A 14,795-nucleotide genomic window follows, 5' to 3' on the forward strand; every position below is an offset into this window, starting at 1 on the left:
ATGCCCAAATGCCAAAGTGCCACTGTTGTATAAGTCAATTAACTCTATCACATTCCTTTTTTTTTTAGAGTTTAATTCTCTATTTACTTCATTAAAATAATTTGTTAATAAGACATATCACTCATTTGACTGTTTTAAAAACATTTAAAGGCAAAATACCATATAACTGAAATAAAAACTACAACTAAATTACATGACAGATGAATCTCATAAATATAATATTTAGCAAAAGAAGCCAGATGTAAAGAGGACATAGTGTATGATTCAATTTATACAAAGTACAAAAACAGGCAAACTGACCTATGTTGTTAGCATTCAAGGCAGTTGTTACCCTCAGAATGGAGCACAAGAAGTGTTTCTCGTTCTGATACTATTCTCTTTCTTGATCTGGCTGATGATTACATAAATGTTTCATTTGGAGAAATTCACTGAGCTTTACACTTATGTTTTATGTATTTTTACACTATATATATTTCAATCAAAACTTTACATGAAAAGGCAGTGCTTTATCCAAAACAGTTGCTTTGCTAATTGTAATTTAGTACTACTTTCTCTCTTCCAAAAGATACAATTAACTTGTTTCATAAAGAAAGCTAACAATATTTCCACATAACATTGTAAAGTTACTATTTTCCTAAATATGAGATGTTTTAAAAGTCAAATTTATTGAGGTATAATTTATATACAGTACAATTCATTTTTTTAAATTGAATGACCATTTTTGACAAGCCCATACATTTGTGCAACCGTCACCACTATCAAGATACAGAACAGTTCCTTCATCTCCTCAAATTTCCTTATGACCTTTTGTTGTCCAAAAGGACAACCTCCCTCTCCCACCTCTCCCACCTCCCAGTTCCTGGCAATACTGATCGACTTCTGTCTCCATAGTTCTTCCTTTCCAAGAATGCCTTATAAATGGAATCCTATACTATGTATTCTTTTAAGTCTAGCTTCTTTCATTTAGCTTAATGTTTTTATTTTTTAATAGATCTTTATTGGAGTATAATTGCTTCATAACACTGTGTTAGTTAATGTTGCATAACAAAGTGAATCAGCCATATGCATACACATGTCCCCATATCCCCACGCTCTTGAGCCTCCCCCTCCCATCCTCCCTATCCCACCCCTCTAGGTTGTGGCAAAGCACCAAGCTGATCTCCTGTGCCATGCTGCTGCTTCCCACTAGCTAAATATTTTACATGGTAGTGTATATATGTCGCTGCTACTCTCACTTCACCCCAGCTTTGCCCTCCCACCCCATGTCCTCAAGTCCATTTTCTATGTCTACCTCTTTATTCTTGCCCTGCAACTAGGTTCATCAGTACCATTTTTTTTTTTTTTAGATTCCATACATATGTGTTAGCATACAGTACTTGTTTTTCTCTTTCTGACTTACTTCACTCTGTATGACAGACTCTAGGTCCATCCACCTCACTACAAATAACTCAATTTCATTTCTTTTTATGGCTGAGTAATATTCCATTGTATATATGTGCCACATCTTCTTTATCCATTCATCTGTCGATGGACATTTAGGTTGGTACCATGTCCTGGCTATTGTAAATAGTGCTGCAATGAACATTGTGGTACATGTCTCTTTTAGAATTATGGTTTTCTTAGGGTATATGTCCAGTAATGGGATTGCTGGGTCATATGGTAATTCTATTTTAGTTTTTTAAGGACCTCCATACTTTTTCCCATAGTGGTTGTATCAATTTACATTCCCACTTATTTTTATATTCTTCCTAACCTATCTGTTAGTTTCCTAGTCTAATTTTATTTTTTACTTTGTTACTGCTTTTTGTTTTTTTTTTCTTTTGCTCCCTCAGGCAGCTTGTGGGATATTGGTTCACGAGCCCGGGGTCAGGCCGAAGTTCCTGCACTGGAAGCTCCGAGTCTGAACGACTGGCCTCACAGAGAACCTCAGACCCCAGGGAATATTCATCGGAGTGAGGTCTCATGGATTTACTCATCTCAGCACCAAGACCCAGCTCTACCCAACAGCCTACAAACCCCGGTGTTGGAAGCCTCAGGCCAAACAACAAGTAAGACAGGAACACAATCTCACTCATTACAAAGAAAAAAAAATGAGATGGCAGAAAAATATGTCACAGATGAGGGAGCAAGGTAAAAACCTACAAGACCAAATAAATGAAGAGGAAATAGGCAGTCTACCTGAAAATGAATTCAGAGTAATGATAGTAAAGAAGACCCAGAATCTTGGAAATGGAATGGAGGCATGGACTGAGAAAATACAAGAAATGTTTAACAAAAATCTAGATGAACTACAGAACAAACAAAAAGAGATGAACAACACAATAACAGAAATGAAAAATACACTAGAAGGAATCAATAACAAAATAACTGAGGCAGAAGAACTAATAAGTGAGCTGGAAGACAAAGGGTGGAAATAACTGCCGAGGAGCAGAATAAAGAAAAAGGAATGAAAAGAACTGAGGACAGTCTTAGAGACCTCTGGGACAACACTAAATGCACCGACATTCGAATTATAGGGGTCCCACAGGAAGAAGAGAAAAAGAAAGGGTCTGAGAAAATAGTTGAAGAGATTATAGTGGAAAATTTGCCTAATATGGGAAAGGAAATAGTCACCCAAGTCCAGGAAGCACAGAGAGTCCCATACAGATAAACTCTGGGAAAAACACACCAAGACACATATTAATCAAACTAACAAAAATTAAATTCAAAGAAAAAATATTAAAAGCAGCGAGGGAAAAACAAAATATGACATACAAAGGAATCCCCATAAGGTTATCAGCTGATTTTTCAGCAGAAACTCTGCAGGCCAGAAGGGAGTGGCAGGATATAATTAAAGTGATGAAAGGGAAAAACCTACAACCAAGATTACTCTAACCAGCAAGGATCTCATTCAGATTCGATGAAGAAGTCATCAGACAACCAAAAGCTAAGAGAATTCAGCACCACCAAACCAGCTTTACAACAAATGCTAAAGAAACTTCTCTAGGTAGGAAACACAAGAGAAGAAAAAGACCCACAAAAACAAACCCAGAACAATTAAGAAAATGGTAAGAGGGACATGCATATCAATAATAACCTTAAATATAAATGGATTAAATGCCCCAACCAAAAGACACAGACTGGCTGAATGGATACAAAAACAAGACCCATATATATGCTGTCTACAAGAGACCCACTTCACACCTAGGGACACATACAGACTGAAAGTGAGGGGATGGAAAAAAGATATTCCATGCAAATGGAAATCAGAAGAAAGCTGGAGTAGCAATACTTGTATCAGGTAAAATGGACTTTAAAATAAAGACTGTTACAAGAGATAAGGAGGGACACTACATAATGATCAAAGGATCAATCCAAGAAGAAGATATAACAATTATAAATGCTTATGCACCCAACATAGGAACATCTCAATACATAAGGCAAATGCTAACAACCATGAAAGGAGAAATCGACAGTAACACAATAATAGTAGGGGACTTTAACACACCACTTACACCAATGGACAGATCATCCAAACAGAAAATTAATAAGGAAACACAAGCTTTAAATGACACAATAGACCAGATAGATCTAATTGATATTTATAGAACATTCCACCCAAAAGTGGCAGAATACACTTTCTTCTCAAGTGCACATGGAACATTCTCCAGGATAGATCACATCTTGGGTCACAAATTAAGCCTCCGAAAATTTAAGAAAATTGATATTGTATCAAGCATCTTTTCTGCCCACAACGCTATGAGATTGGAAACCAATTACAGGAAAAAAACTGTAAAAAACACAAATACATGGAAGCTAAACAGTGTCCTACTAAATAACCAAGAGATCACTGAAGAAATCAAAGAAGAAATAAAAAAATACACAGAAACAAATGACAATGAAAATACGATGGCCCAAAACCTATGGGACACAGCAAAAGCATTTCTAAGAGGGATGTTTATAGCAATACAATCTTACATCAAGAAACAAGAAAAATCTCAAATAAACAATCTAACACTACACTTAGCTTAATGTTTTTGAGATCCATCCATGTTTTGTGTAAGTCAGCAGTTTGTTCCTTTCTGTTGCTGAGTAATGTTACAATGTATAGATATACCACAGTTAAAAAACATTTGAGTAATTTCCAGGTTCTGGTGATTTTGAATAAAACCACTACAAACATTTATGTATAGGTTTTTGTATAAACATTAGTGAAATATTTTGTTTTTTAATTCTAACTTGTAATTTCACCTGCACAAAATATTTTCTACACTGCCTTTAGTCTATAGTAATGCTTATGCCTAGGGAATATACCAACCAGTTCAAAATAACATAAAATCAGAAATTGAATCAAGTAACAAACACCTGCAAATTCTGCAAATTACACTCTTAAAAATATTTTTTGCAATCATCTACATAATTAAGAACATAAATACTATTGAAGCTCTAGATTAATATTTAAAATATTGTTTAAATTTTACAAAATTAAAAATCAATGATATTACTAATTTGGATTCTACAGTCATAATGAAAAAAGGAAGAAGAGGTAAGAAATGTGGCTTGAAAAGTAAAGGGTTACATGCCTCTTTCACAACTCCCTGATTTAACGTATTATAAATTTCACCCAACTGGTTAGTACTTTTTTATCCATGATAACTGGGAAAGGATTTGAGTGACAAAATGGAAACATGGTAGATGTTACCTAGCATGTTGTGGTAAAGTGGAATGGCCCGTCCAAAGGTAGTAAATGCAGTCATGACTAGTAGGACCGCTACACCTGCAGGCAATTACAGAACAGAAAACATCATTCTCCATTCACAGTGGCATGCACACACATGCACCAGTGCTCACACATGGAGCCTTGGAGGAAGAACATGGGAAGCAAGCACACCAAGTACCTATCCATCAGGCCGATGCAGTCTTCAATACTTGAGCCTATGCACCTGCAGAAGATCCAAATTTTAAAAATACAAGGAAAGAAAAATTAGTCATTTTTAAAAAGAAGATATAAGACAAATACCGATGGTGTCAAACTCTTAATTATTGTTAATAGACAATTTTTGAATATCATGAATTTAAAGCTAGTGAGAAGGTTACTGTACTTGATGGATACCCAGAAATAAATTGTAAATACTACACAAATGGAATGCAAAGAAACAAGTCCACAGCAAAGGAAACTGTACTCTGTTTCTGTGGATAATTTCCAAGCACATATTGCTCATTTCTAATACTTTACATTCATTTGAACCATTGGTGATATTATGTCTTGATGAATAACTTGATATTTCAATGGCTATAATTGGTTTCATGTATACAGTTTCTTCTAAAAGGCTTTAAGCTGAAGTAAAAAACAGAATCAATAAAAAAGAAAACATGAGCTATTCAATATAATATAATAACCTGACGCTTAATACTCATTATTAAAGATTGATTTTAGCAGAAAATGAGTTAATGTGCTTTAACGTTATTCTCATGGATACTTTACACAATCACATTATTCCATTCCTTGGTTGTGACTGTCTTTAAAACATACTTATGTTTAAACATGAATTCATTTAACAGGCAAATTAACTGGTTTCACCATACTGCAGTTTATCTTGATACTTGCTTTTAAAAAATCAGTGCCATAACAGTCAAGTGAAAACAGGTTTTTAAACTGCCATAATATGTAACTCAAACAATAAAAAATAAGTAAGTACTCCCCAAGGAAATGAATAACTTGAGACTCAGGTAAGTAAAGAATCCACAGAGGTTAACATTTAAGTAAAATTATATAAGTACACAGAATTCTGATTTTGAAGTATTACAGAAATATTTCTTCCATCTACCAATAAATTTGAATTGTATTTCTTTCCCTTTTCTCTCATTAAACACATATAGCTGCAGTGCAGTATCAAGATTCCTTGTACAGCTATGATTTATTGAACTGTCTAATTCTTCTGGTAATATTTTTTCCAAATTCTAATTTCTAAAACTGAAAAAGAAGTTGAAGTTAAAATCATTATGTAATGAAGTAATAAGGTGCTCTTGTATAAGGCCAGACTGTCCATTATATCTTTAGAAAACTCTGTAACACGTAAATAAATATAACTATGTATAATAATAATTAAGTCACTATTTTCCTCCTTCATCAGTATCAGTTATAATATTCCTACTAGGTGGAAAATTATTTTTCTTTTGAGGATTGGCTTTGAGTGGCTTAGAAAAATATTAATGTACAGAAATACATGAAATACACTGTGAAAAAGGCTTTTAAAAAAAAGCAAATAAGAAATTTAAATAAAAATATAGAGCACATAGCATTGAATTGGTTCCAAAATTCATAATCAAAACCATTTCTAAAAATAAAAAACAATTAGTATAAAAGTTTGCAAATTGTCTTATATGGTTTTCTTCTATTCCAAAAGGACTTATTTTTTTCTAGTTTCCAGTTATACCTTCTTCAAAATGCTTTCTTAAAATACAGTAGTGCCATTTTTGTAAAATTAGTAGTCTACTTCTTACTTCCAAATGATAATCTGAAAGCTATGGTTAGTTTGTAATCTGTATTTATTATAACCTTTGAAAGATAAATGTATTTGAAAGTAAGCTTTAACTTGAGGGGAAAGTTAAAGAGTGAATAATGAAAGATCTTCATTCATCCATTAAAAAAAAAAAAACTCCGTCACATGCCTACTAAGTGTTCCTACTATTCTAGGAGCTGGGGGGAGAAAAAAGATGAATTAGACATTTTCCTATTTTTAATGAGCTCAAACTTTAATGAAGGAGACAGATGCATAAACATATGTGTATTGTACAATACGATAAATATAATGAGGAACACGAACCAGTGACTTAGGAGAGTGTGGAGGAGGGACACAGAGTTTCAGAAGGTTGGGGTCACACCCTCGGAGAAGTTAGAAAACTGAAATTCAGAGTTCAGAATCCTGATAACCAGGATTGGGGTGGCAATAATTTCTAAGGGGTAAGAAACAGCAGGAGCAAAAGCATCGATCTGAGGAAGGGTAGAGAGTATACGAACAGCTACAAATAATTCTGAATAGTTAGAGAACAACATATGAGGCAACAGGGAGAAGGAAAAAAAGAAGCTAGATCACTAGAAAGGAACCAGAACTGAAGACTGTCTGCTTAGGAACAAACAATGGGAAACCACTGCAGGGTTTTAAAGAAGTTGTGAAATTGCTAGATGTGTGTTATACATTGATCTCTTTGCCCACTGAAGGCTAGTCAGCTGGGAGCCAGACAGATTCCTTTGGCACAGAGACTGTTTTAGTCTCTGTAAGAGATGATGAAGGATTAAACTAGGGAAACAGTAACTAGGATAGAGGCAGAGTTGGATTTAAGGAATACCTTGAAACGTATGCGGAAAAAAAAAAAAAAAAAACAGTAGTTGGTGGCTGATTTGATGATGGAAGAGGAAAGATCAGAGGAGTTAAAGATGACTCATACTTCTAACTTTGAGAATAGTGGTACCATCAGTGAGAGAATGCAAGAGGAGGAATACCTTCCTCTGTGTGTGTGTGTTCCGGAAGCAGGGTTGATAGTTTCAGTCTTAGGTATCTAAAGTTTAGTGTGGTTTTCCTACATCCAGGTAGAAATGTTCCTCAGCATCTGGAAAGATGAGTCTGCTGGAGGGGACGGTGTGGGGGGAGGAGAGGGAAGCAGGAGGCACAGGTACAATGATCCAGTTTTGAAACATCATACAGGAGAAGGCTGAAATCATGTAAGTGGATGTGATGGCTGAAGAAGGATCTATAAAGTGAGAAAAGCAGAGACTGAGACTGAAACTCAAGGAACTCCAATAATTAGTAAATGACATAAGATGAGCTCATAAGCCAGAAACATAGGAAAATATGTTTGAGTAAAATCAATTAATTGCAGTGTCATGGAAGCCAAATCATGAAAAAACTTCAGGTAATGGATGATCATCGATCGTTGTCAAGTGCAAGAGAGGTCTAGTAAAAGACCTACTAAGAGTATGTTAGTTGTCATAGTCAAGGTCACTAGAATTTAGGTTGCTGTGAGTTGAGAAGCAAATTGCAAATAAGAGAATAGAAGCAAGGGAAAAGGGAAGAGCTACTGAGGGGGTGGGGTGTGAGGTCGAGAAAGTTTGTCTAGGAGATCTTGTAGGATATTTGAGATTTAAATGTATTTATAAGTTGAGGATAAAACAAGAATGGAAGACAGAATAAGAGTGTGGTCCCATTTTTTCTAAATACAAATCACTGTGTATTTAAAGATGTATATTCTATTTCAACTCTTTGTACTTGACATAAGCCAATAATTAGCACATGCAATTTATGTAGATTCAGAAAAATCAAAGAATAATGGAAACATTAAACTTTTGAAGAGTCAAAATCCCAAATAAGAGACTGAATAAAGATGTGAAATAATACAATTCTCTAGATAACTAGTGTTCTAAAGTAGAAACTTTACAAAAAGTTCAGAAAGAGAAACTGTAACTTGTTAATATAATATATTAAAAAAACTGGAATTCCAAATATTGAGCTGTGTTTAACATTTGCTTGTACTTACTGATTTATGAACACCTTGATATACCCATACAAGTAACATAGTTGAGATATTTTGACAAAATGTTCTCTGAATTTTGAAATTAAAATGGAAAAATATTTTAAAATTTCATTACAGAAGTTATCGACAATAATTCCACAAGCAGCCCTTCTTTTGTTCTCTCCAGCAATGGAAATTCTTTCATTACATACATTTAAAAATATAAAAAGAATTGATAAGAAAAATATTAAGGCATATAGAAAATTTAATAGTATCAAATCATGATTCTAATATTACTAAAAACTTTTAATGAATTTTTTAAAGATGCCCTATTAAAAATAAATATCCTGGGGCTTCCCTGGTGACACAGTGGTTGAGAGTCCACCGGCCGATGCAGGGGACACGGGTTCGTGCCCCGGTCCGGGAGGATCCCACATGCTGTGGAGCGGCTGGGCCCATGAGCCATGGCCACTGGGCCTGCGCGTCCGGAGCCTGTGCTCCGCAACGGGAGAGGCCACAGCAGTGAGAGGCCCACTTACCGCCAAGAAGAAAAAAAAAAAAAATCCCAGTTCACGTCTCCAAACAAAAATTAAACTGACATTCATCATGGACGCAAGTGATATTAGTAAAGAAACTATAATCTTTGCCCTTACGACTACTCGACTGCACACTAAATTTAGTTTACATGTCCTCTTTTAAAATTTCTACCTTGCTAATTTCAAATATGAATATCATTTCTAAGTTTTAAATTCTTGCTAATCATTTCAAAATACAGAGGGATCTCTGATGAAAGGATATAAATTGTAAGAATAAAAATTCACTGGACTGTGACTTCCTAGTGATCAAGAGCTGTGTCTTGCTTATTTCTGAACTTAGCTATCACTGTATCTGATACACAACAGGTGTTCAATATAACAAAGTTGAAGAATGAATGAAATGAGAAAGGCTGCTAAAATAAAAGTTCTCTAGTCAAGGCAAGAAGAGACAATGTTATTTTTTTTTCCTCTAGGAATATTAATGAGACTCTCCTGATAGGTACTAGCTAAATGGATCACCTATTTTAAAAACATCTAAAGAACTTATTAGAGTCAATACATTTAATGTACTTTTAGAGTGGTAAAAGGGCTTTTAAGGTATTACATGATAATTTTACTTTCAGATGATCATTAAACAGTATTCGAAGTAAGAACTTCCTTCTGAAAAATGATTTGAAAGACTATTTCCATTAACTTGGTTCCTGAATTATCCAGCTGACATAATATTGGCATATAAAAGAAAAGCTGTTTTCCAAAGTGGAGTTGGCATGGTGAGCTCACGCTTACTGATAGGTCATTTATTATGTATGTTTAGGAATAAAAATAGTCACTTGTCCCATCATCCCTACTGCCCCTATGATCTTCCTAGGGAAAGATTCTATCTCTACATGCTCAATTTGAAAGGAAGGGACTGAATGCATAGAGCACCTCATTGCTTCATTAAAAGGATCTCAAAGCACAGTGTTGCACTGCAGTAGTGTACAGAGGAGGGCTTAAGCATTTAGAAATGCCCAAATCCTAAATTCCATTCTGAGGCTGAGACCACAGAACTCTTAGGAAGTGAGTGAACCTGGACAATGCGGATGCTGTTAGAAAAAGGATGGCAGGAAGATAAATGAAAACAAAGACAAGAAACTGACAGGATTAAGTCAGTCATTACAGAATCCATTTACCTTAGAAGATGCCAGGGAGTACACTAGTCAAATTCTGTCTCACCATCATTCTGCACCAGTGAATTTAAAGTCATCATTTTATTTACTAGGGTTCCCAAGTGATCTGGTCAGGTTTGTTTCCTGTTACACCTTCATCCTCCCTTTTGGTTGACATCCAACTTTTGTTACTGTGGTAAATTGATCTATTCGTTGTCCCTCCTTCTACTTTCCCCCCACTATATATCTTTTCTTTTATTATATAATCATGATTTAAAAGGACTGAGAGGAAGACACACCAGCCACACATCCAGACTATGTACGGCTCTGTGATCTCACTTTCATTTCCCTAATGGCTTTGTTGTAATTAGATTTGCAAAAACAGCAAAAGGTCTCATTTTGAATGGCAACAGCTGTTGACATCAACATTACATTGAATAATGTTTGTTTAATTTTAGATGCAAAACAATAAAACCCTCTTGTGGATGATTATTTTAGCAGGCAACGTTTTCCCTTTCTGTTGCTGACCTTCTGCTCCAGCAATACCAGTATCTTCATGAAATACCCTTAACTGAAGTGTGCCCAAAACTCGCCAGGGGAGCAGCTTATTCTTTCTAATTTCCTTGAAGCAGAGTGTCTATGTGACTATTTCAGTATCCTCAAACCAGTGAGGTGGCATTAGCTCTTCCAAGCTGAATTTGAATGGCAGCATATTACTTTACCTTTTGAGGATCTGCCACTTCACAGAGTGAATTAAGCTGATTTCTTGACCTGCAGGAAATTGTAGCAGCATCTGCAAATTGATGTCCTCTTGGCAGAAAATGATGTTGCTTGATTAACTTCTTCAATATCCCCTAACAGCCAGCCCTTACTCTGGCAGAAAATCTCTTTATGGAATCTCATACTTTCCTGCCAGATCTAAAGCACCCAAGATGATTCTCCACAAGTGTCTCTGTGTGTTTGTATGTGTGTGTGCACATGTGTGTGGGCACTCACAATGGAGAAGAGGTATTTTGGACAGAAGGAGGACAGAGCATGTGAAACTGCCCTTGATTCTAAATTTATTCCCCTTCTACAGGAAAGAGAAGGAAAAGTCCTTATTAAAAGAGATTTGCTGTCTTTTAAAGAAATAGTTGTTGGGATTTGTTCGATGAAGTGACATTATTTCTTTTATAGTTCAGTGCTTTTCTTCTTTCTGTAATATGTCTTTGTTACTCAACTCTTATCAGTATCAAAAGTAGTCTAATTATTATTCATTTTACAATGCATCCTTTTGAAAAGTAGAAAAATGTGTACCCATCTTTGAATTGTCCTATATCGGTTGAAGAAACACTAGGTTGTAGGTTAACCTATAATAGAATCACTTTCACAAAATGTACTTGTATTTTTATTAAAATACATATCACTAGGTTCCTTTTTTTTTTTTTTTTTACCATCACTGCTTTTGCTTATATTTTGCTGAAGGAGTAATACAAGGCAGCATTTATCAAAAAGAGACCTTCACTTTAAAGTGATTGTAACAACAAAGAAACAGAAACAGAAAATCTCTGTTAAAGATTTATTAAGCGTGAATCTCAAAAGTACAATTATTTGTCTTTTCTGATATCTTTAATCCTCAGTAAAATTTGGAAGAATTTCTACACTCCATACAAAGTATACCTGATACCAGCTTCACGAAGGTGTCAATAGAAGTTACAGGAAAATGTTCAACAGAACTATTTTAGAGGGTATAAATTCGATTCCATAAAGCATTCTTATAGAAAGGAGTTCTCTTAAAATCAACACATTATATAAACACGAATAGAATTTTGCGTGAGAATATTATGTATTCAGTAGACTGTGTCAGGGATAAAATGCACGTATGCACCTCTTGATTAGTAATATGCACATGATTAAGCTTTGGACCAGTAAAGTTGCTTACCCTTGGGTGCAGTTTGGATGGCATGGGTGGCACTCCCGATCCTGATCAGCATACTTGAAAATGAAACTGTTTGCCCCCTGTAAGCCATCTGGACATTTTTCCACACAGTTCGGGCCATCCTTAAAATGGGAGCACTTTGTACAGTTGTCAGGTCCCTGAAGTGTGAAAAAAAAAAAAATAGAGGAAGAAAACTGGGTGCCATTTCCTCTGGAATGTATTCATCTGGTTTAGTTACTGAGACTTCAGTGGGTGGCCAATCTTCCTCTAGAGAACTGAAGAGCATTTTCAGAAGTACAAATGGGGATGCTGCTATTGTAGCTTTCTGATCAGCAAAATTGTCCAGTGATTTTTCCAGAAGGACATCAGCATTTTCTTTCTGTCATTTATTCCTAGTGAGATTACAGTGCAACGATATTTGATAACAACACATTATTCCTAGAAATATTTTATCACAATCACTGGGAATATGTGAAAATTCTTACTAAGTAGTTAATGAAAATAAGGAAATGATAGGAACTAGGTAACGCTGAATTTCATATACAAGTGAGACGTAAACTTTCCTTTGGTAGTACCATGACTATTTGAACAATGAATTTAAATTTTTTCTGTAGTTGAGTTATCAGGAATTAGGTAGTTTAGGCAAATAAATGTTAATTTCTAAGTTACTCTCCAACTCATATCAGCTTATGATAATGCTAAAAATCATATCATGTCTATTAATAGGGATTTTAGCAAATAACAGTACAATACTGAGAGCACAATAAAGGCACAATCTGATGAGCAAAAACTTGTACATACAAAAGAAAATTATATGGAGAAACTTACTCAAGAATGAAGGTGATATAAATATGAGCATGATAAATCTAACTAAAACTAACTCACTTCATATATTTATGTTTATAATATCTGTCTAATATGTATAATTATAGTAAGCAGTAACGTGTAAATATATTTAAATGTCATAACAAAAGTAAAAATCTTAAATTCATATTAAACATCTAAAAATTGTACCAAAAAAATGATTTGGACGTGGTGCTGGGGATAGTAAGCATGCAAGAAATGATAAGTAGTACATTCTCAAATCAAACTGAGAACATTTTGGTGAAAAATACTATTTCCTTAAAAGATGCCCATATATTTACACATTCAGATGTTTTAAATAATGATATTACCTACTCAAAATTTACTTTTAGTTCTTTTTGAACATCAAATTGTCTTAGGATTCCTCTTCTCTTTGACTACTTCTTGGAACTTCTTACCTTGACTCTTTTCTCCCCAAAATCTGCTTATATCCACATAGTTTAACAATTAGGACAGGTCACATTGAAGATAATTTAGATAAATAAGATATACTAAGTATAGAGGGAAATATTTAATATTATTAAGTTTATAATTATGAACAATGTGTATTTGGGAGACGAGCAAGCAAATATTTTACAGAGCTATTTATTAGACAGGGCGTGTGGCGATCAGTCTATTCACGGGAGTGTGTTACATCTCTCTACGGATGCTAATCCAAAAGTAGCCAGACATTGCAAGTGGTGATATAAGGCATCAGGAAATCAAGAAATATAATACTTTAAAATTTAAAGATAAAGGCAGCTAAGGAAGAATAGTAGTACAAAGAAGAAAGGGTAATCAGGAAGAGATTTCTGGAAATCCTGAGACTGGTGAGGTTCAATCAAACACCTATCTTACTATTTTGAAGTGAGATTTAGAGTACCTATCTATTATCTATCTATCTACCTATCTATCTATCTATCTAAACAGTTATAGGTATATCTAAATCTCATACTTCTAAATCTCATATATATATGTATATAAACATATGTGTATATATATGTATGTACATATATATGTGTGTATATATATACTTATTTATTCTGTGAAAGAGAATCCCTATTCAACCTGAAGAGTTTGCTGCTGGCAACTTATTTCCTACCAAAAAAGAATACTTCACATGTTTCCAATTTTAACACCTGCTCATGGGTACTTAGGCACATAATACTGTCTATTATACAAAATCATTTACTGTGCAAGTATGCTCAGTGGTATGACATTGTACAAGACAAGAGACAAGCTGATGTCTTCTTGCAGAACACAAGAATAAAACTTACTGTGAGTAAATTAGGCAGTGGTAGTCAGAATTAGGAATTATTTTTCTATAAAATACTTCTAATGTAAAATAATGTCCAGGTAAAATAAGAAGATGTAAAAAATTTATGAAACTAAAATTAAATTCACATTTAATCTTTAGGCAGACTTTAATAGGATAAATTTTTTTGTGCTTCTTTGTTTTTAAGCATCTCTTAACTATTTAATTGTATTATCATGATATGAAATCAAATGTCCTGAGCTGACACAACTAAAAGGTGTCCTGACAAATCTCAAAAGAAATGAAATGTCTGATTCTCTATCTCATTTCCATAATAAAGAGATTTAAAGAAATACATGTTGTCTAATACTTACTCTTTTATCATTATATTCCCAAAGCTTTTAAGAAGCTAGGTACAGCGAATGAACTGATAAATGCAACAACAGAAAAGAGAGATGAAGGCAACATTCTTCCTTATCTCTGATTTTAAGCTACCCTTGGACCCAGCAATCTAGACAGAAAACTAAAGGATAGGCTAAATCCTAAGGGAAACATTTCATTTTTTTTTTCTCAGTGAGAACTGATGTTTTTCTCTGGTAGCCGCT

General features: G+C 34.4%; 1 protein-coding gene across 1 annotated transcript in view; it reads right to left on the bottom strand.

Moving 5' to 3' along the window:
* Window positions 1-14,795, bottom strand: part of ERBB4 (erb-b2 receptor tyrosine kinase 4) — a 310,925-nt gene that overhangs the window by 257,162 nt on the left and 38,968 nt on the right. Inside the window, exons 10-11 of the mRNA XM_049712234.1 lie at window positions 12,096-12,250; window positions 4,682-4,756 (exon numbers count right to left, since the gene is read on the bottom strand). Coding sequence (XP_049568191.1) covers window positions 4,682-4,756; window positions 12,096-12,250 — 230 coding nt within the window. The remainder of the gene's footprint in view (window positions 1-4,681; window positions 4,757-12,095; window positions 12,251-14,795) is intronic.

Source organism: Orcinus orca, chromosome 7 (assembly GCF_937001465.1).
Source record: "Orcinus orca chromosome 7, mOrcOrc1.1, whole genome shotgun sequence".
NCBI classification, from domain to species: Eukaryota; Metazoa; Chordata; class Mammalia; order Artiodactyla; family Delphinidae; genus Orcinus; species Orcinus orca.